The sequence below is a fragment of the Ambystoma mexicanum genome, chromosome 8 (genome assembly GCF_040938575.1).
Source record: "Ambystoma mexicanum isolate Mex_15411 chromosome 8, UKY_AmexF1_1, whole genome shotgun sequence".
NCBI classification, from domain to species: Eukaryota; Metazoa; Chordata; class Amphibia; order Caudata; family Ambystomatidae; genus Ambystoma; species Ambystoma mexicanum.
Window position 1 is genome coordinate 1,084,177,373 of NC_090929.1, and position 20,795 is coordinate 1,084,198,167.

The 20,795-nt window shown below is 48.5% G+C and overlaps 1 protein-coding gene across 1 annotated transcript in view; it reads left to right on the forward strand.

Annotated features, from left to right (window-relative positions):
• Nucleotides 1–20,795, forward strand: part of ALDH4A1 (aldehyde dehydrogenase 4 family member A1) — a 442,959-nt gene that overhangs the window by 41,858 nt on the left and 380,306 nt on the right. The window contains exon 2 of the mRNA XM_069611079.1: nt 18,240–18,333. Within this exon, the coding sequence (XP_069467180.1) occupies nt 18,240–18,333 (94 nt within the window). The remainder of the gene's footprint in view (nt 1–18,239; nt 18,334–20,795) is intronic.

Sequence of the window (20,795 nt, forward strand, 5' to 3'; positions counted from 1 at the left end):
CTGTACCCCCTTTGTGGGTGTTTCTCCCACTATCCTGTTGTCACAATCTTAGGTCTCACTGTTTCTACTGTGCCCACTTTTTAGGAATCTCCAAGTTAGCTGCTGTTGTTGCATTTGCTGCTGTGCCAACATTGTTGGTGCTCCCACTGTTGTTGCATTTGCTTCTTTGTCTCCATTGGAGCGGTCTCTCTCACGATCCTAGTCTCAAATTCTTAAGCCTCACTGCCTCTACTACTGTGGCCCCATTTTAGGAATCTCAAAGTTAGGTGTTGTTGCTTTTACTACTCTGCAACCATTTAGGAATCTCAAAGCATGCTGCTGCTACTTCACTTGCTATTGTGCCCCCATTTTGAGTGTTTTTGCATTTTTCTACTGTGCCCCCATTTTGGGCTTTTCTCCCAGTATCCAGATGTCATAATCCTAAATCTCGATGCTTCTGCAGCTGTGCCCCCATATCAGGAATCTCAAAGCTAGGTGTTATTGCATTTACTACTCTGCACCCACTTTTGGAATCTCAAGGCTAACCATTGTTGCTTTTGCTACGGTACCACCATTTTAGGAATCTCAAAGTCAGGTGTTTCTACATTAACTACTGTGCCTCCATTTTAGGAATCCCAAAGCGGGCTGTTGCATTTGCTACTGTGCCCCAATTATAGGTATTTCTCGTAATATCCTGGTGTCACAATCTTAGGTTTATCTGCTTCTACTACTGTGCCCCCATTTTAGGAACCTCAATTTTAGTGTTGTTACATTTACTACTCTGCGCCTACTTTAGGAATCTCAATGCTTGCTACTGATACACTTCCTATTGTGCCCCCTTTTAAGGCGTTGGTGCATTTTCTACTGAGGGCCCATTTCTAGAAATCACAAATCTAGCAGTTGTTACATTTGCTGCCGTGCCTCAATTTTGGGTGTTTCTCTCGCTATCCAGGTGTCATAATCTTAGGTCTTGCTGCTTCTGCTACTGTGCCCCACGTAAGGAATTTCAAAGCTGTATCCCCATTGGTACAGTAGCAGTGTCTCGCCCACTATTCGGGTGGCCCATCTCTAGGTACCATTGCATATACCAATGTCCCAATTCTAGTTATCTAGCCGCTACTGCATCTATGAGACTTGAGCTCCTCCAAATACCCGACCCCAGCACTCCCGACCTACAGTGATCCACCCAACCCCAATTAAGCCCACCTGCAGCAAGGCTCCCCTTCACAACCAGTGGCAACACTCCCAACAGGACAAAAACGGAGCGCGAACCAACTGCTCTCTGCGCCTGCAACAATGTCCCTGCAACTACGAAGCCACCTAAAAATCCAAAACAACACACAACCTTCCCATTCTCACTCAACCAACAAACGGACGCAGAGAGTCCAGCAGCCCTTTCTCCCCCACATCACCATCACTGCCTATGATCCGACGAGCCCATTGACACAACGATTGATGCCATGGGCACCCACTCACTGATACCAGAGCATCCATCTGCATGCCTGGTGAGCCTGATCTGAGAGCTCATTTACAATTTTTACAACCTTTTTCGAGTTTATAGCAGCCATTGCTGCTTTACACGCTTCGATCAGCTGTTTCCCCCACAAAGATGGCCGGCGCAACGCAGCCCCAAATCGAGGCTGCGCCTCGTTACTAGGCAACTCCTTGCCTATTTGAAATCACTACTTCCGCCGGCAAGGCCGTGAATAAGGCCTTGTTTGCCTCTGTTCGCCGAGGCGAGCCGTGATCTGTGACGCCCTTCTGAGGATCACCTTCATGCCCTAGCTGCCCTCCTGCCATATTGCCCCCAGTGATTGCGGCAACCTACACAGACTACCACATCACTGCCATGCAATTCGCATAAGGACCTAGCCTCTCACTCACTGCAAACAGACTGTAGAACTGCAGTAGCTGTAAGTACCCCTGTTCCTACCTATGCTCACAAAGCTATCGACCAACTCCGGCACACAATGCCCATGCTATGGCATAGCCGCGGCAGTTTCACCCCTGCCGCGCTGTACACACTAACCCAAGGCACATACCTGTGCTGCCCCCATCATTCAGCACGTGCACGTGGCCCATGCCTTAGATGTATTGCATCGCTGAGAGCTTGACTCCTATGCTTCAGATAACTGATCTAGCTCTGTTAGCGAGCAGTACTACAGATGTCCCACCGACTGTGCATTATATGCTCCAGCCCGTGCACTATATTAAAGCCTATTGTGCCCTGTGAACAGCACACTGTACTAGGGTGAACTGCCCTTAAATGTGCCCTTGTTAATAGCACACAGTATTACGGTGAATTACCCATTGACTGTGACCTGGTGAATAGCATACCCTACTGAAGCGAACTAGCCTATTGTGTCATTGTGATTGAGCTGATTTGCCCACTGTGTACTAGCATACCCTATTGAAGCGAACTAGCCTATTGCGCCATTGTGATTGAGCTGATTTGCCCATTGTGTACTAGCATACCCTATTGAGGCGAACTAGCCTATTGTGCCATTGTGATTAAGCTGAACGGCTTACTGTGTATTAGCATACCCTATTGAAGCGAACTAGCCTATTGTGCCATTGTGATTGAGCTGATTTGCCCACTGTGTACTAGCATACCATATTGAAGCAAACCAGCCTATTGTGCCATTGTGATTAAGCTGAACTGCTCACTGTGTACTAGCATACCCGACTGAAGCGAACTAGCCTATTGTGCCATTGTGATTAAGCTGAACTGCTCACTGTGTACTAGCATACCTCACTGAAGAGAACTAGCCTATTATACCCCTCCGCCTATTGTGCCCCTGTGAACAGGATACTGTATTGATGTGAATGAACTTACTCTGCCAAGTGAACTAACATACTATACCTGCTTTCATGGCAGCCTTCTTCAGAACCACACTAACAATGGCAACCATCCTACCACCAGTCAACTCTATTACACCATCCTACTTCCTCCCTAGTCCACTACTATCACCGCCATCACAACTTCCCCCCATATGCGTGTCAACCATGGCTCATGATGACTTTAAACAGGCTCCAGCACCCAGCTCTCATCTAAGCCCTATAGAATGGATTCGCCGATTTGCCTCACGGGCCACACCTTGGACCCCTTGCCCAGTGAAGGACAGAAATTTGAGACTCAGCTCCTGACTCCCTCTCCGTAGGCATATCGCGAGAAAAGACCACCAACCTTCATCTCTAACCCGGTCTTCAGCTAGCCTAATCCCTAATACAGACAAAACCTTACAAGTAACTCATTGCATAGCTGATCGTCCCACCAACAGAGGCGCTCTCATCAACGCCCGGTCCTTACTCGCCCATGTGTTCGACATTGCGGACCTTATCTCATCTAACGACCTACACTTCCTCGCCATTACAGACACCTGGCTGCATCAAGCTGCAGGCCCGACACTATCATTAGCCATACCAGATGGCTATTCAATAACAAGGAAAGATAGAGACACTGGTAAAGGAGGCGGAGTAGCATTCATAGCCAAAACCTCCTTAGGCCTTAGAGCCACCACGCCTGCTAGCCTCCCATGCTGTGAACTTCTAACAGTTAAGATCCCACTCTCAGCATCCCAAACAATCCTTATGCACCTTATATACAGACCTCCAGGTCATATCTCCTCCTTCGAGGAAGACATTTCTGACCTCCTAACTAATAACACCAAACCAGGATCTCAAATCATCCTGCTGGGCGACCTTAACTTAGGTCTCGGCGATCCCAATGACTCAAATGCCAACTTGTTTTCAACCACCGCGTCACAGCACCGACGCACGATAAAGGAAGAACTTTGGATTGGCTGACAGACCACAATTGGTCAAAACAAACCAACTGCTTGGTCCGACCACCACGTCATCTCCTTCTCTATCCAAGGAAATGCTCCAACCAACACCTACCCAACCACAGCTCCTCAAACACTTGCCAGGAACAACTGTAACATAACGTTACAAAGCCTACGCCCTCCCATGCATAATATCAATGTCCCTGCAAACTACACAGACCTAGATGCAAATAAACTAGTTGACCTCTACAACAAAACGCTTGAGACAGCAGTATATAGCATTGCTCCCATTAAACTTACCAAAGCTAAACCAGTAGCTCACCTCAACAAATGGTTTACCCCTGAACTGAAAATCCTTAGGAACTCCAAAAGAGTGGCTGAATCTATCTGGAGAAAAACACCCAACTCCTCTAACAAAGCGTTCTTCTCTGCAGCAGCTTCCACTTATAAAACAGCCATCCTCACCGCGAAAAAAGAAACCTACGACAATAGAATTGTCAATGCCAAATCCAGAGCAAAAGAACTCTTCAATATCCTTAGGGAACTTGAGTCACCGTCCACACCGGTGGAATCCTTTATGAAAGATGCAGACTGGTGCGGCAAAATTCAAAAAAGCTCTGGCAGACAAAATTGCCCTGCTTCAATCCAGAATTGAGCAAAAAAAGAATACCTTGGCAAAAAACTCCAATACTCACGCACCCCTGCCCAACAATACCCCTACCTGCCAACCCTTTTCCTTCTCTCCGGTTACAGCCTTAGAAGTAGAAAATATCATCAAAGGCCTCAAGCCATCCAGGTGTCAAGGGGATTTATGCCCAGCCGCTATCATTCAGGAAGGCGCTAACGACCTAGCCCCCTTCATAACAGCATGAACTCCTCCTTCAAAACGAACTCGGTACCGAATAGCCTTAAAGAGGCATGGGTTATGCTCCTCTTAAAAAAACCTACCTTAGACCCCAACAATCCTTCGAACTACAGGCCTATCACAACCGTGTCCTACATCCTAAAATCCTAGATAGAGTAGCCTATCTACAAATTCAGAAAACATCTGGAGGACAACAACTTATTGGGCCTCAGGCAATCAGCCTTTAGGCCAAGGCATGGAACCGAAATAGCCCTCCTGGACCTTAAAATCCAGATGGATGAGACGAAGGATAACGGCAAGCTAGCCATACTCCTTCTGCTTGACCTCTCAGCAGCGTTCGACCTGGTTGACCACCGATTATTACCGAATACATGGCGTCAGCAGCTGCCTTCTCTAGCGAAGCCTCCGCTTGGGTACAATCCTTCCTTGCCAATCGCACTACGAGGGTCTTCTCACCCTCGGCATCAGCTGACCCTATCTATTGCGGCGTCCCGCAAGGATCTTGCGTATCGCCAACCCTCTACAATATATTTACCAAGCTCCTGTTTGACCGTCTCGACAACTTGGGTGTCACATACACGAACTATGCTGACAATACCCAGGTTCTCATCATGTTATCAGGATGCTACGAAGAGGACTCTAAATTGATTAATGGCTTATACCTGGAGATCCAGGCATGGATGGCAGACCACAGCTTATGTCTTAATGACGAGAAAACCGAGCTACTGCTCCTTGGCTCCCAACAACGACTAAACAAATTAGACCCACGATATGCATCCATCGTCATTGATGGAAACCTAATCAAAGTGGCCAAAGAAATTAAAACCCTAGGGGTATACTTGATTCTACTCTCTCGCTAAAAAAGCAAGTGAACGCCACTGCATCGTCTACAGCCTACACAAATAAGCTGATCAATGCATGCAAGCCTTTCCTCTCTCCCAATAGCTGCATCACCTTAGCCAGAGCAAAAGTGCTTTCCAAAATCGACTACTGCACCACCCTCTTCCTTGGTACCTCTGAGCGTAACCTGAACAAACTTCAGGTTCTCCAGAACAATGCCCTAAGAGCAGCATTGAGCATTCCTCGCTCCTCCCACATCCCTAGCTTCAGACAGAATGCCCATTGGCTCCCAGTATGAGACAGAATAACCCTCAGATCCTTGGTCATCATCCATAAGTGTCTATCGAACAAAGCGCCCAAGTACCTGGCTGTTAAATTTAACAAACACCAATCAGATAGACCAACCAGAACCTTATACTCGCACTGCCTTTCCATTCTTAAATTCAACTTAAAAAAGCGGGCAGCTCTAGCTTCCCGGTCCTAGCTGCCAAACAATGGAACGCTTTACCCCTCAAACTTAGAACGGAACCCTCATTCTGGACCTTCAGAGCCAATATTAAGACCTGGCTGGCTAACAAGAACTGCTTAACTTCTGCTTAACTCATGTCTCTCCGTGTCCTGTTCCTCATTATGTATCAACTTGTGACCACTATGTAACCCTGGTCACACGCACTTAGTATTTTTTGCCTTCCATTGTCCCTGTTTACTATGAATATGCCTGTAACCGATTGAACATGTTATAAGTCTCTGGCGCCCAGTTACCTCAGGGTTAAGCGCGCGGTATAAATAAATAAACTAAACTAAATGAAAGAAAAATTCTTTCAAACTGATACACTCCGCTGCCTTGCTAGCACCTTCATTCTCAAACTCCATCCACACACCACCATTCCTTGTACCCTCAGCCCCAGAAAGATCACAAGCTCTGACGCCCCAATTCCCTCATGCGCTCACCACACTGTAACCTTTGTAACTCCCTCATCCCCTATCTCCATCCATACACAACCACGCCTCTCTACCCCTAACCCCAGAACCATCCCCTACCCCCACCCCGACCCCCCACTCCCCTCACACTCATCTGACCGCTGCCTCTCTAGCTCCACAATTTTCAATCCCCATCCACACACAACCCCGCCTCTCTAACCCCAACCCCAGAACCATCCCACATTCTAATGCCCTACTTCCCTCACACCCTCATCACACTGCCTCCTACCCGCACACCAGAGGAGGCACCTGGCACACCACAAATCATCCCCGTCCCTTCCATGCCCACACCCACCTGTGCTGAGGCCCCACTCTTGCACAACACCTCCACCTGGCCACATGCCAAGAATGACCGTCACCCCTACTCCATCTCTCACCACACTAACTCTAACTCTCAAGCCAGAGGAGCACTCTGGCGCTCCAAACAAACCCCCCTAACCACCTCAACAGCTTCCAGACCGCACCCCATAAATTCCACGCCCCACTCCCCACCCCTCCCAGATCTGCGGACATCACCTCTACCCACAAGAATCACTCACTGCACTACATCCAATTCCCAGGCCAGAGGAGCCTGCTGGCGCTCCTTACACAACCCCCCCGCCACCAACTTAGCACCTGTCCCTCCCCGCAGATCTTCTCCTTGCTGATCTTCACCCTAGCACACATCCCCCCACGCCTCATCTAGAACCCTGCACACCGTCTCCTCCCCTCAATCCTCAACGTTCAGAGCGAGCTCCATGTCCCTCCACTAACCCCAGCACTCCAACGACTCTCCCACCCCCCCCACCATTCCAACCCTGACCTACCTCGACTCACCAATTCTCCACCCCACGACAATACCCGGCGTGCCTCCAGCAAACACTTCCGGCTCTTACCACACAACCCCCTAGCCACCACCATTTCATCTGTTCATCCACGCAGAACTTCACCCCATTGACCTTTACCTCTGCCCACGCCGCCCATGCCTCAGCCAAAACCCTGCAGACCCTTTCCGCCCCCCAAACATCACCAAGCACCCTTTCACAGAGATGTCAATGTGCCTCCTCCAACTCCATCGTCCCGCCTACAAACTCACCCTCCAACATCTCCAACACCGTCCTACCTTTCCTCACCCTTTCCCCACCCCCATCACTACCCGGGGCCCATCAGCAGGCCCAACCCACCCACACTTCACCTCTCCTCACTATCCCCTCTTCATCAGCTTTGCCCCTCTTCCACACACACACACAAACACACACACACACACACACCAATCACCCCACACCCCAAGTCATCCCGTCCCCCATCACCCCCTTCCCTTCTCTCAACATGGCACGTCTTGCTCTCTCCAGAACTATCGCCTCATCCCCCTGCCCTTTGAACTCCCTACCCTCTCTCACACACCTCCTGTGACAAAATGCTCAAAACTCAAAAATAACAACCGGCCCTCACCCTCAACCCTTTGTGCCTCTCCTCGCCTACATCAGTCCTCCATTCCGTCCACCCACAGCCCAGCTGTCAGGAACTCTCTGCTATCAACTCCCAGATTGTCTGTCTTCAGACACAATGCCTCACCTACCACCTCCTCATCGCCACCTCCCTCCAGACCTGCGACCAACCCACCATCCAGTCGATTCCCACCCATGGCACCAACACCACTCGCCGTCCACCCCTCCCCTTCTTCCATTCAACTATCTCCATCGCATCCAAAACAGCCACTTCATGCCCTCTCTTCCCGCTTCCACCCATCTGCACCTCCTCTCCCCTACCCAAACATAATTTCTGAATACTCGGACTCTCCCGGCATCTCCCACCACCGAGCCACCCACTGCCCCCGACTCCCCTAACCGCCCACCCGGGCCCATCATGCCACGAACACCACTAGAACTACTTTCCCCCACCAAGTCACCTGCCTCTTATTCAATGCCCGCTCCGCGGCCAGAATCCGTCAGAGCATTTTTGACCTTCTATCCACCGAAAACCCTGATCATATCTGCATCACTGAAACATGGTTCAGAGACAACTTTAAACCAGTCGCACACAAGGCTTTCCCTCCCGGCTACACTCTCATCCCCCACAACAGAGCCACCAGGGGAGGCAGAATTGCCATCCGCCACAAACCCAATTTATCAATCTCTCTCATCAAAACCCAGCCATGCACAGCTAACTGCAAATCCCTTCTGATCCGAAACTCCCTCTCGGCCACTCCCTCACACAGTTTCCTACTCATCTAAAGACCGCGGGAAATGACAGACTTTTTGCAAACAATCTCTGTGACTCACTATCTACCATCCTGGTCAACCATCCAGCACTCGCCCTACTGGGCGACTTCAACATCTGGTTTGATAATCCCAACAACCCCATGACCCAACCCTTGGTCGACAGCCTAGATGTACTCAAACTCTGCAAGCACTGTACTGGTCCCACCCACACCGGAGGCCCCACTCTTGATGCAATCTTCAGCTCTTCTGGCCTCGTCTCGGTGTCCAACCCCAAATCCCTCATCTGGACTGATCACTCAGCCCTACCCTCCTCTAGCCACACACCTACTCCACCAGCCCTCATCCACCCAATTTCACCAGAAGATCACAAATACTGAAACATGGTCAAGGTACTACTTGGCCTCGCTGAAGCCCTGCTACTCTCACTCCCACCCACAGACAGACCTCTACCTATTGAATCCTTTGATTATTGGCTCAATGACTCACTCATCCCTCTCACCCCTTCACGACCCACCCACACCCGCAAAGGACCAATCCCCAAATGGTTCACACCCCATCTGAAGTCTGCCAAAACCCATAATCGCTGATGGCGAGCAATAAAGACTACCTGAAGCAAATCCCTGTTCGCTCGCCATGTCCATAACTACAAAACCACGATCCGAAAGGCCAAAAAGACCTACTATAATAAAAGAATCCTAATCTGCCACAACAGTAGCAAAGAGCTCCACAGGGTCATCTCTGAATTCATGAATCTCACTTGCACCATTTCCGCTACTACGCCCACACAAGCGCTCTGCGACTCCCTCTCCCATCATTGCTACAGAAATGCACTTGACAGGACAGCCACCCTTAATACCAAACTCTCCAACCTCACCCCCCTGCCAACTCCGCCCACTCAAGATCCCCCTCCCGCAGCGCCGACCTTCAACTCCTTCAAGATGATCTCGAGTGAGGAATTCCTCAATCTACTGTCCAACAGCAGACCCTCCGGGTCGCCCCTTGACTCCTGCCTGGCCCCCCTCATCAAAGAAATCTTCTCCACTTGTGCTGGAGAACAAGCTAGGTCTATACTCAATGACTCCTTCACCTCAGGCTCCTTCCCAGACCCCTTCAAAGTTGCGCACGTCAAACCCCTTCTGAAAAAGGCAGGCCTTGACCCCCTCCAGCCATCCAATTACAGGCCCAACTCCAGATTCCTAGCGAAACTCATCGACCGCTCTGCCTACTCTCAGCTCAAACTTTTCACCGAATCCAACAACCTACTAGACCTCAGTCTGGTTTCCCACCCCACCATGGAACAGAAACCACACTGATCTCGATCTGGGATGACCTCAAAGTCACTGCAGAGTCTGAAGGATGCGCCGCTCTAATTCTCCTTGATCTCTCAGCTGCCTTTGACACCATTAACCACTCAACCGACTCCACTCCCTTGGAATCCGAGACCTGGCTCTTACTTGGATTGTCTCATTCCTTAGCAACAGAAAACAAATCACCATCCTTCCCCCTTTTACCCTGTCCGCTCGGCCAGTGAATACCAGAGTACCCCAAGGCGCTTGCCTCTCCGCGCTCTAGTTCAACCTTTATATGATCCAACTGCCAGTGATCATCCGCTCGCACAACCTGACCTGCTACAATTTACGATGACAACATTATGCTGAAAATCCCTTAAATAAGCTCTGGTCACCCCTCGACCTAGCAGCTTGCCTCAGTGATATTGACCAATGAATGACTACAAACCACCTCCTTCTCAACCTGGGGAAAACTGAAATCATGTATGTGGCAACACTGTTCTACTCCCTCAACCACTCCCATTGCCACACTCCCTCAGCATTTCCCAAAACACAGCTGCTAAACTCCTGCTTGCTCTTGGATGAAGAGAACACACCTCACCTGCTCTCCGCACCCTCCACTGGCTTTCCATTCGAAGAGTCACTTTCAAAATCCTATGCATCACACACCGAGCAGTGCCCAAGTCTGGCCCATCATACCTCCAAGAGAAGACTACACGCTACCGCCCATCATGCACCCTAAGGTCAAGCACGGCCCTCCTATTAATGATCCCAGCCTCCAACTCAGCTAGACTGGGAGGGTTAACCTTCTCAACCTTGGCACCAAGTGTATGGAATTTGCTACCTCCCCGTATTTGTCACACTCTGGATCACATGGCCTTCCGTAAAGCAGTAAAAATATGGCTCTTCCCAAATCCATGAAAGATCAGCGCAAGGCCATAAATCAATCCCCAATGACCAAAGTCCATTGAGAACAAGAACAAGCACTAACCTGAAACATAAAATGTAAGCAATGGAATACCGCTAACCAATAAATTAACTCTCTCACCCCAAAAAAGCAGGGCAGTCATGACACGGAAATCGGCCCAGAGACCGTTACATTTCCTGTCTTTTGCAGCTAAAAGCTAAACGCACCGAACTCAGCCTCCAAAGTATTTCTGGTGCTATAGTATCAATAGAGGCGACCGCTAGCCAGGAATAATAACTAACAACCCTGTACCGGCATGACAGAAGCAACTATGCTTGGCCAAACGCTCTCAAGAGATCATATATAACCCACAAAGCACTCACCAACCCAGCCTAAAATTCTATGAAGGAACCGGAAATAAGCCCCCCGAGGCCAACTCCAGAGTGAAATCCATTACCGCTAACCCCCAGTGCAGACTCTCCCGGCACACTGAGCTCTGTTACCATCCCATATAATGCCACCCACTGGTAACTGCATACACTCATTCCTACCATTATGCTCACCCTCCACTTTACACCAACAAACAATAGAACACAGTTACATCAGCTCTCCTGATAGCTGTTCCCCGGTTTAGGCTGGCCCGCTCAGGAGGGCGTGCCTTTTCCATTGTGGCCGCCAAAGCTTGGAATGAGCTCCGTCTGACTTTACGAAGGACTGTCGACCATCGCGTTTTTTTCGTAAAAAAATGAAAAACATATTATTGCAATAATGTTTCTCTTCATCGAAATCTCCTTTATGCCGTTAGCGCCATGATGCCTCTGGGCGAACGTGCGCTCTACAAGTTCCGATAACATAGCATAACATACATTCCTCAATCAATTCGACCTAGCTGCACAGATACCTACATCACTCAAATAACACCTCAACAACCTGGTAGAACGCAGCTATGCCTAGTAGCATACATAATCTCTTGCACAGGCCCCACGATAGCCAGAATGTAGACTCGGAGACCACAGAGACCACGGAGACCACCCTCCATGCTGCACACTTAACACTGATCTCTCACATCCACTGTACTACACTTAGCACTAGAACGCAGCCAACACGCACCGGCTGCACACATACCAAGTGCACCCAAGCACTTACTCTTTCAACTGATACGGACCATGGTGCTTGAGCTGCGTGACTGTTCAGGAACTGATCCAAGAAAGGACCTGATTAGGAGATCTCTTTCCGAGCTACGAGGGACCATCGTGCAAAAGCTGATCTTTGCCAAAGCTCCCTGGACATCAGACCCTCAGAAGGCTGCCGACCAGAGACGGCGACCGCTGCAGAATCACAAAGAGAAGCACCCGGACATTGAAGTCCATCACAATCGACGACTGCCGTCGCCGACCGGAGCCGCAGTGCTCCTTTGCCTAAGAACATTGAAACAAGGACTCCCTTGCTCATCATCGTCGACCGCTTTCGTCCTGCCTCAGAAAGTCAAGGCTGCCGACGACCGAGGAGAATCCGCCAGTGGATTTCCCGCCACCCGAAGACCGCAAAGACGCTGACGACTCGACGCCCTTGCTGGGCCAAAGTTCTTCATTAACTCTTTTGCTGCAACGAACACTCGTCGAGGTGGACCGCACGCCTCAGCTTGCAGGACGTTTTTTCGACCGATCGTCAATGCGCACAGCAAGAACCGAAGCTGCTGCCACAACAACAGCATTCACCCTTTTCTTCACCGACTCTCGGCGACCCGTGGCTCCTGCCTTAAAGGGAGTGCACTCAAGAAGGGTCATCGAAGAACTCTAGGAAACCAGGTACTTTGGGGTTGTGGAACCTTTTAGAAGCAATCAAGACTATATTGAGCATAATTGGACTGGGCTTGTCAAATACGCTTTATTTACAGGTTGCCCAGTTGGGGGGAACCCTCACACAGAACCGTCTCATAGTAATGGGATAGACTGTTCTGTCATTGCTTGATTTAACTTGCTTTCTTTCTGTGGTCTATCGTTGATTCATTTTATAATCTGATTAGTTTGCCATTTGAACTGTTAGTAGTTGATACATTTAAAAGGAATCGATAGTTAAGAGTGGTACCACGTAGACCTGTGTATATTTGCCATTATAGTATTGCCAGAGTACAAAGTGTGTTATCGTGATTGTGTATATAAACTAAAACCTTATTTATATAAAGACTGTGTTTTCACTAACATAGTGTGTGGACATTCCTTTGTAGGTGCTGGGGGACTACACTGTACTTAAGAACCAGCCTGCATCACCTCCTGAGTGCTAAGCCTTGATAGCTCCACTACGTTACCAATAATAGAGAATCTTGGCTGGGGTGCTCTGTGCTTCTCCTCTGCCATATAGAGAGCAGGAGGACAGACGCCCCCCTTCGGTGCTTTACAAGCCATATCTCGTATTTGGGCAGATTGTGTTAGTCAGCCATATTCTCGCATTTAGCCAAACTGCGCTAGTCAGCTATATCTCACATTTGGGCAGATTGTGTTAGTCAGCCATTGTTAGGAAAGATTCCTATTTATGTGTAAGTTTCCCCCCAGTTGTGTACCCCCCCCCAACATTTTGCTGCTGTTTTAATACCATAGCCTGACTTTGCCAGTGAAGCACAGCCTTAAGCTGCACTCCACTGGGCTTTCGCTCACTTTGTTATGGCCTTAAAGACAGTCAGGATTGGGAGACTTTGCTTCCCTCAGTCCTTTCCGATGTTACAACTTTTCTGCAACATGTTACAAGTGCACAATGTACCTTACAGTACAGTGCGCTTGGGTCTTTTCAAAGGCCCTAGTCTCCCTCAAAGGATTTTTCAGAAGTGCAGATGTGCTTTGGACAGGGCTGGTGGCAGCTTATCACGGTTGGCACAGGAAGGTGGCTTGGCTCCAAAATGGCCATGCTACGAGGTTCTTTGTCCTGTCCTTTGCCCATCTTGCCCCTTTGCCTCCCCCAGATCGAGCCGACCTGGGTCAGTCCTTATTTGGGCATGCATTCTCCTGCGAAACGCCAAGCTTTCGCTGGCTTTTGCATGCCTTGTGTGTGTGCCTCCAGGATGTGGGCTGGACTGTCTGGTTTCAATACACATCCTGGATGCCAGAGAGTCTGGTGTGCTGTGAAGAGCAGGGACAACTGTGGTCCGTGATTGGTCCACATCTGGTGTGCCTGTATGTGAGCAGATTTCCCATTGGGTCCTCTTTGTTTTGGAGCAAAGGAGATTCTGGATAATAGAAGGCCCCAAACACCCACACCAGGTCGATCTCTTGAGTTCTCCCTGAACCTAGGATAGGATCCAAGTATCCTGAAACTAAGAAGCTGAGTCAAGGAACCACCAGGAACCACTGGTGACCTGCTGGAAGGTTTGGCACCCTGAGCCCGCTGTTGTCCCGCTGGACCCCTCTGCATCTGATCGAACTAGAAGGTCTGCGAAGATGCTTCAACCCATTGGAATTGTGGGACCAACTATCCTCGACACTGTCATCAAACCCTGCAAGTAAGCCTTCTCAGAAGTGTCCTCGGGCCAACCAGTGGGCTGACCAGCTTGCGCAGGACCTTTGCTCTGACACCGCTGTTGTTTCGAGGAGACCCTTGAAACTTGGTACATCGCAAACTCTGTGTTCACAGCACTCTCACACCGAATTTCATACACTTGGCATTCCTAGGTCTGCAATAAAAAGAGAGCGCCCGAACCGGAGTACACATGGTTACTGTGTCGCCCAACCGTGGTGACGAACTTCGCAGGTGCCTTGCTGCGCTGCCCCCATGTGTCCTGATGCCTGCTACAGTGAAACTAGCCTGATCCATACAACAGGAGCATAGAAATCGCCACTGTCCCGCCAGGGAATCATCGCTGTAACGTTGCTGCTGAAAGCTGCAGCGCCGCATAACTGCAGCATTTGAACCTGCAACTGAAGTGGACTTCACTTCCAGAGTTTGGTCCGGAGTGCGCTGGGGGTCGGTGAGTACCTGCAACCCTTACCGGTGGCCCCCATTCCCAACTCCTGGACACTGTTCTGCCCTCTTGGGGAGACCCTCCACGAATAGTGGGAACCTATTCTTCATTGTTTCACCCACCTTCCTGAGCTGCTACAGCCCCTGCTAGAGACCCTGTTTTCACCCTTCTACACTATCATGTGCACCGGCATTTGAAAGTACATTGAGCGCTAGGCTCCTCTCTTCGTAGGGACTGGACTGCCTCTCAGTTAGGGTTAATTTAGTGAAGAATTGCCTAAAGACTATTTTCACTGCTTGTTTCCTTCCCTTTTAGGTTGTGGACCCATTCTGTGCTTTTAACCCTTTAGGCCACTTGAAGTTCAAAGGCCTTGAATACATGAACATGTATTTTTAATCCATACACACTTGACTGGGAGTGATTTGTAGTTTCCTTTACTCTGTGTGCTCATTGAGGTCTTTCAGTCACCCCGACCCCTCCAGAGACCTAGTCTTGACCGCCGCCAATGCTACCTTGATTGGTTTGGCTTGTCCAGAAGGTTACCCTGTTCCAAGAAACTAGGCTGGCCTTCTGAGCCTCTGCCCACCAGGTCAGAGTACAGAAATCCATCTTAACAAATTGGTGTACAGCGGTGGGATAGGACTGAAGGTATCCAGTGTTGCACACTAGTGAAGGCATTTCAGTTTACCGCTACCCAGGACACATCGTGACCTTAGTAGTAAGTAACTGTAAAGGCCATAGACCTATCTATAATAATGGAAACAAGTACCAATATAACCTTGAATGCTTCAAAATCTGAAACATTGAGAATGATGTGTACTAATAGAGGCTTGACTGCTCAAGGTACAAAGATTGAAATGATCCAAAGGATCATGGAATGGCACTGGGGTGTTGCCAGGTCTGCAAAAGATCTGGTGCTATGCTAATGTCAGGACTGTCGGGACTCGGGGCTACCAGAGCGGTGACAATGGTACTCACGTTCCGTGGGCTGTTTGCTGGCGGTTCGGGTCAGCAGTGGTGGGAAGTGTTGAAAGTAGGTTTTCTGTACTGGACAGCAGATAGCACCAAGTTGCCTGTGTCGCGCGGTGGCGAACAGGGGGCAAACAGGGCCTTAGTCACGGCCTTTGTCTTAGGCCGGCGCTTCCGCCTGCCAGCGGATGCTGATGCTTGAAAAGGCGTCTCAGTCGCTAGACAACCAGGCTTGGGGCACGGGACCAGGCTGTCCCCTGACCCTGCTCTTATGTGCCATTTTTTTAACTATTTCTTGTCAGATTTAGTGCTGCCCCAGGAGTGAGGGGGATAGAGTTTGGGGGGAAATGCATACGATTATGGTCTATGCAGACGTCATGCTACTAACGCTGTCAGACCCGGAGATCTCCCGGAAAACTTAAGAAATTCAGCAGGGTCTCGGGCCTGAAAGTAAACAAGCAGAAGTCAGAGATCCTGAGTTCGGCCTTGGACCAAGCTGACGTGGCATGCATCCAGAGCAAACAGCCATTCCGATGTGCTAAGTGGGGGATCAAGTACTGGGGGTTACGATTACAAATACGATGGAACAGCTGTGTGGGGCAAACTATCCGGCTCTCTTGCGCAAGGTGAAGGAAGACGTGCCAGCTGCAACCCACCGCATATCTCATGGATGGGCTGTATAGCCTCTGTAAAGATGGTGATCCTGTCAAGGGTGCTATATTATTTCCAGGCCCTACCTATTTCCCTTCCCATAGCTTTCTTTAACGCCCTCAACAAAATAGTCTTGGCCTTCATCTGGCGGAAGAAGCACCTAAGTATAGAATTGTAGTGGCAGACAGGGGGAGGGAGTACTAGGTTCCCCCAACTTCAGAAATTATTACGAAGCGTCCCAGATGAAGGTCATCAGAGAATGGTTGACGGGGGAGGAGACGAAGAGCTGGGGATGGATGGATAGAGCGGTAGCGCAGACATTGCGGCAGGGTTGTCCTATGGTTAGACAGGCGGACCGACCACCCAATATGCGTATTAGCCGGATTATGAGGGCGTTGACGGACGTTTGGGATCCGCTGTTGTCAAGGGGGACTCTTATCTAATCTCCCTTCACCGTACTATTTGAAAACCTGCAGTTCTCCCCAGGGTTAGAAACAGGGGCATTTAAGAAGTGGAAAGAGGCTAGGTGCCTGAAAGTGGGGGATATGTACGAAAATATGGGGGTAGTAACATTTGAGCAATGTAAACAGAGCATTGGGCTAGCGGCACGGGATAGGGATCAATAGTTCAAAATTAGTTATTGGGTGGTCAGCCTAAGGATTCGGGCGATGTCAACTAGACCACTAACTGCCTTTGAAAGATGTATAACTACCCACAATGGAGCAAAACACCTGGTCTCCTTGCTATATAGGTTGAGAATGGATGAACCTACCCCCCCCAAAATGGCCTTATATGGCCAAGTGGGAAAGGACTCTGGGCTGTGAGATACCGGCCGAGCACTGGCCCAGCACATGGCGTAACATCCCAAGTTGACACGCGCGATACAGTTACGCGAGGCTTGGTACAGAGTCATGGTGCAATGCCACTTTACCCCAGAGGTATTACACAACTATTATGTACTGTTGAAAATGTCAATAAAAACGATTTGAATAAAATAAAACTGATATGGGAGTCTGCCAAAGGTTAGGAATCTGTGGGAGGACACAATCCGTTAAAAGAACAAATTACTTCCCCCTGGTAATGTTCGTTCTACTGAATTTTTCTCCCACGGATTCCTCATCGCCCTCCCAGTCTACGCCTCTGACTGTGGGTGCATTTTTTTTATATTTTTATATGCTTCTCTTTCAACACCAATGCAGGTTTTAGTAATCCTCAAGTTTGCTCTGCAGAAAGGGGGAAAAATTAGAACTGATGCAAAAGGCGCAGTGTGTGCTATTTGTACCATCAGCAAAGTCCTGTCTGCACGCGGCGAATGGAAACATTCGAGGGACATCGACTGGATGCCTCACAGCGCCCAATGCTGTCGAAAAATTTCAGAGATTGCAAGCAGGATATCGGTATATCAAAGATGTGGAAACCGTGGGTGGAACAGGCAGTAGAAAGAACATTACCAGGGCTAAGTCATTTGTTCTTCTAAAACACTTGGAAGCAACCTTAAGGTAGCATCTAAGAACTATATAAAACACACAAGCAGTTAAATATGAGAGAAGACTGTTCCATTTGAACATCAAAAAGCGTTTTATCATACTGTTGAGGACCCTGTATGGGGTCGAGTCTGCCTCCTGTGGCTGTTCGCGATCACCTAAATACCACTAGGTTTCATGCGTTCTTTAAATGTAACAGTGAAGCGAACAATTTTCTACAGGTTGCCCAATGTTTTTCCAAAGGCAGCTTATTGATGTATCACAAGATGTTTAAATATAATTCTTGAAGATGTCCTGTACTTACTTTCCCTTTTTCTGTCCCAATCTGTGTTCCAGGTTCAGACTCCATCACTGTGCGGCGGGGGAGATTTCCAATGAGCCCATTCTGGAGTTCAAGCGTGGAAGCCCAGAACGAGAAGCACTTCAAAAGGTATATGGTTAGCTAAAGTGTAGAATCAATGAATGAATCAGCTTTTATGAAGTTTTTTTTATTTTTTATTAGTTCATTACAAACTTTTAAAATACATTTTTTCCAAGAAAAAAGGAGACAAACAAGTCAGGAAGAATGAAAGTTTTTACTTTATTATCACAAGGAAGAAATAAGCAAGTGACAGAAACATGTTGTTTTTTCAAGCACTGATGAGAATGTAGTTCACGGTGGCCCAGAAACAGTAAATATAAGCATTGCACAGAACCATGGGTGACAAATATGAAGCAAATACACAAATTCTTTTGCAAAGCCTTACATTCCCTGTTTATTTCATGCAGTTTCGTAACACACACACACCACACACACCACACACCTCATGGGTCAGCAGAATGGCTTATTTTATTTGACTGCAATGACATAGTGTGTTAGAATGTTATGATCACTGTCACTTGGGATCCTTATTACTTGGCTTCTAGAGGCATGGCACAATCATGGGCCCCTCTCCTTGGAGGGGGAGGGGCATGAAAAGTTTTTTTTTCGAAACAATTTTTATTAACTTTTACAACAACCAATCAACAAAAAAAAAAAAACAGTGCATGACATATATCTTCAAGCGTCATATACAGTATTGTAAATTGTCCACTGCCTCCCCATTACCCTCCCCCCTAACTCGAGCCTACTCCACTTTGCCGTCCGCCGTTATTTCCTCTGGGGGTACCTCCCCCTCTGTGTTCTCGGGGGAATCATGTTCGCTTAGTCAGGCCTGGGTGGACCCAGATAGTGTGGCCACTAAGTGTCTCCAGGCCATCAGAGATTCTGCTTACTCACCCCCCTCCATATTGGCCGCCTCATTCCATACCGCCGTTTCCACTTCTGCGCATTTCTGGAGATCATGCCACCAAACCTCTACCTTTGGTATATTGTTTGCTTTCCAACCCATGGCTATTCTGCGCTCGGCAAGTATACAGGCCAAGTCCTTGAGTTTACTCATGTGCTTCAGTTTGCGCGGTCTAGAAAACCCCCCTACCATACATGCCCACACAGATTCCACATCTAGCGTGATCCCTTTCTCGGTTAAGTGGTGGGCTACTTCTCCCCAAAATGTTCCAATTTCCAGGCATGCCCAGAACATATGTATCATCCCTGCGTTCACTTCCCCACATTTGGATCATGTTTGTGTTTCTGCGTTATTGAATCGAGCGATCCTCTGGGGGGTCATGTACGCTCTGTGAGTAACATACAGCTGGCTCTGTTGCAGCCTTGCATTCCCGGACACTTTTTTTTGTTTTATCTCTGAACCCTCACCCACAGCCCGTCGTTCATGGGTTCCCCGGCTTCCTCTTCCCAGTCCCGTCTCAGCTGAGTCACCTCCTTTCCCACCCTGGACATCAGCAGTTCGTAGATTTGAGAGACCTCGGGCCCCCCCTCCGAGATGTCATAAATTGTTTCTATGGCCCAGGGCCATCTTATGCACTTTTGGGGCCCTGGGCACGGACTTCTTTGGGACCCCCCTCCACCAAACCAAAGGAATTAAGTGATCAATAATATCTGACCCGCCCCCCCCTCCGTATTCACAACCCATAGGTTGATATGCTGCCTCACAGCATTAAAAATAAGGATGTTTACTCCCTTTAAGTTCCCTTACCCTCTTCATTCTTGCTCTAATCAGACTGATAATGTTGGCCTTCAAATGCTACTTGTTAATCAGTCTACGAAGAGGTTACTTCTGTTCTAGCATAGATACAGGAGACTTTATTTCAATAGAATCCAGGAAGGTAAGCAGCCTGTAGTATTAATGCAGGACTGTATGTAAAAGGTACATGTAATCCAGAATAGACAGAGATCTCACATTTGCTGCCTCACAGAATGCAAACGTGCTCAAGCATGGATAGAGCAGACCAATTGGTAGGAAGGAGAAAGCTACATTTAACATAGCATGGATAGTGGATGCAGATTAGAAGCTGCCAGGAAGGTGTCTGTATCCAGACAAACTGAGATTATAAGTGGGACATAGTTTTCAAATAGTGTTACCATTAGAGATCAAAGGAACAAGTTCCTGTGGTGTGCAATATATCAATGCTCACTATTATAGTGGAAGCAACACTATAGCCAGTGAAACCATGAGTGAGGCTGTTTTGAAGATCATACTCTGAGAAGGAAATCTCTCTGAAGGGCTGACAATTCTGAAAGGTTTAGAGACTGGCGATTTCGAGAGGCTAGGGAATAAAAGATTACATTAGATGCCCAGCATTACACAAACTGGTTAAGGGGTGAATTTGGGATTTGGTGCCAACTCTGCAATTTCTGCATTTCAACACTTTCGTTTCCAGTTCTTACCATGAAATAAAATAATCTCATTTTATAAAACGGACTTGGAAAGTACACACAGCACATTACCAAACATGAACATTTTTAAAAACAACATTTTATACAAGGGTGTAACACAGAATGATTCTAGCTTC